Here is a 2,088-nt window from a genome sequence, read left to right as displayed (position 1 = left end):
TCAAGCAGGATACTGGTTGTGGTGGGAACAATTTGGGAGCCATGGGCCGTCGGCTCATCCATGGTCTCTCTGGAGCCGCAGTCTTCCTTGTCACTGTGGCTCTTCTTTCTGTGCGGCACCGCGGGGCTCGAGAAACGTCTCGGTACCCAGGGCTTAGGGAGGGGATGTTGGAGGAGATAGGGCACTGGAACAAAGTGAACTCAGAGACAGATGGTGGCAGGGAGCAGAAGGACCTGCAAGTCCATCCGCCGGAGGGATACAGGACTGAGGGAAGTCTGACGCTTGGGGACATTTTCATAGCTGTGAAGACAACCAAGAGATTTCACCAGAGCAGGATGGAGCTGCTCCTGGACACATGGATATCCCGGGCCAGAGAACAGGTGAGCATGTGAATTTGGACCAGAGAATAATCGGTAATGGGGCAGGCATGGGGTGTTGGTGGGGCGGGAATAAAGGCCAAAGGAAAAGAAGGTTGGGCACTGCAGTCCTACCCAGCACTTCGCCTCATTTTCCCTGATTCTCACTTACGTTCATGTTGAAAGGAGGAGTGCTACCCAGCAAAATGTTTCACTGTTAGCTACTTCATGGGAAAGGCGGGCAGAGAGAATGAAGAGCTTGTGTGGGCTCTTCCCATGAAGGCTGGGAGGATGAGTACTCTTAGCAGGCCTCACCTGACCCTAACCTATGCCTGACCTCTTTCAACTTGAGGTGGATGGGATTTAATTTCCTTTTTTTTTTTAACCAGTAACACCGGAGAACACAGATTGCCTGTCTGAGAGCACAGACTGTCCTGGGTCTGTATGAAATAGCGCTTTTCTACCTCCTAGTTCCATGAGTTTGCTTGTTTTAGAGCTGAGTGGCTTCCCCTGTCACTCCATCAGGAAGTCTGCTTGGTGACTGGGCACCCTTCGCCCCAGGATGGTACGATGCAGCTGGCAGAAGAGCAAGGCAGGAGGACCTGGAGGAATGCAGGAGGGGTTTTTGCATTCTTATTCTCTCCTCAGCACATCAGCACAGTCTATGCCTTCCTTTCTTGGGCAGATTCTCTCACGTGCATGATCCTGAAGTGATATGGGGTGCATATTTGATTTTTTAAATACTTTTTTTACTGGGTGTCTGATGTTTGCACTTTTTGCTTAAGCAGACTTGGGAGAGTTTCCTTCCTGTTAGAGGAACTGGTGTGGGGCACCACGTTGGTGGTGTTGTGCAGACTGGCTTACTGGTGGGCAGAAGTACTCCCCAGAGCCCTGGTACTTCTACTCCTCCCTCACAGAGCTGCTCCTCAGGAAAGAAAAAATCCTGTGACTGCCCACAGAGGGTGGGTTTTTTTGCCTCTGCCTATGTGTGACGGGTGCCTAGAAGACAAGTTCGGGTCTCAGTGAGGAAGGGAGATGGGGGTGGAGATATTGGGTAGGAGAGCGCTTGAAGCAATGCAGGGTTTTCTGGGTAAGGGTGGTTTTCCACTTCACGGTGCTGCTACTGTCTGGTCTGCTGCGGTCGTTGCAGGAAGCCATGCCCTATTTTGAGTGTGTTTCCTCTCCTGTCTGTGCGTCCTTCTCAGTGTCTGAGATACCCTGCTTCCTCCTCCAGACGCACTTCCCCTCTCCACCTGACTCAGCCCAGCAGCTCTTTGGAGAAACCAAACCCAACCGCATGGCTGCACTGGCCTTAGGATACTGTGACTAGGGCTTTTGGAGCGGGTTTTTAAGGAGTAGCTCACTTTTTCCTCCTCATCTATTTCACAAACAGGCACCTGGTCATTCCACTGATGACAGGAATTAGATAATGGCTCCCCAGACTCACCGGACCCTCTCTGTTTGGCAGGCAAACTATGTCCAAACCCGGGAAGAGGCGACGAATTTTCCATGCTGGTGCTGGCCTCTAGGAAATCTTCACAGACTGAGCAGGAGAATAGGAAGGAAGGGTAGAGTGGAAGGGTCAGTCATTTTTAAACAGTATTTTTTCATTCTTACCAATTTTTGTTGCAAATTCAGTGTTTTCCTCCCTCCTTCTCAATTTACCATGTTTTTCTTCTGCTTTTTTTACTAAACGGCCTCGAGGGCAGGGGAGCGGGGGTGGGGTAGGAGG

The 2,088-nt window shown here is 51.0% G+C and overlaps 1 protein-coding gene across 1 annotated transcript in view; it reads left to right on the top strand.

Moving 5' to 3' along the window:
• Positions 1-41: 41 nt before the first annotated feature.
• The window catches only part of MFNG (MFNG O-fucosylpeptide 3-beta-N-acetylglucosaminyltransferase), a 10,283-nt gene continuing 8,236 nt past the window's right edge, over positions 42-2,088 (top strand). The window contains exon 1 of the mRNA XM_010138865.1: positions 42-380. Coding sequence (XP_010137167.1) covers positions 42-380 — 339 coding nt within the window. The remainder of the gene's footprint in view (positions 381-2,088) is intronic.

Source organism: Buceros rhinoceros, unplaced genomic scaffold (assembly GCF_000710305.1).
Source record: "Buceros rhinoceros silvestris isolate BGI_N320 unplaced genomic scaffold, ASM71030v1 scaffold9086, whole genome shotgun sequence".
In the NCBI taxonomy this organism is placed as follows: Eukaryota; Metazoa; Chordata; class Aves; order Bucerotiformes; family Bucerotidae; genus Buceros; species Buceros rhinoceros.
The sequence above is the reverse complement of the archived record's forward strand: the minus strand, read 5'-3'. Positions and strand labels throughout refer to the sequence as shown.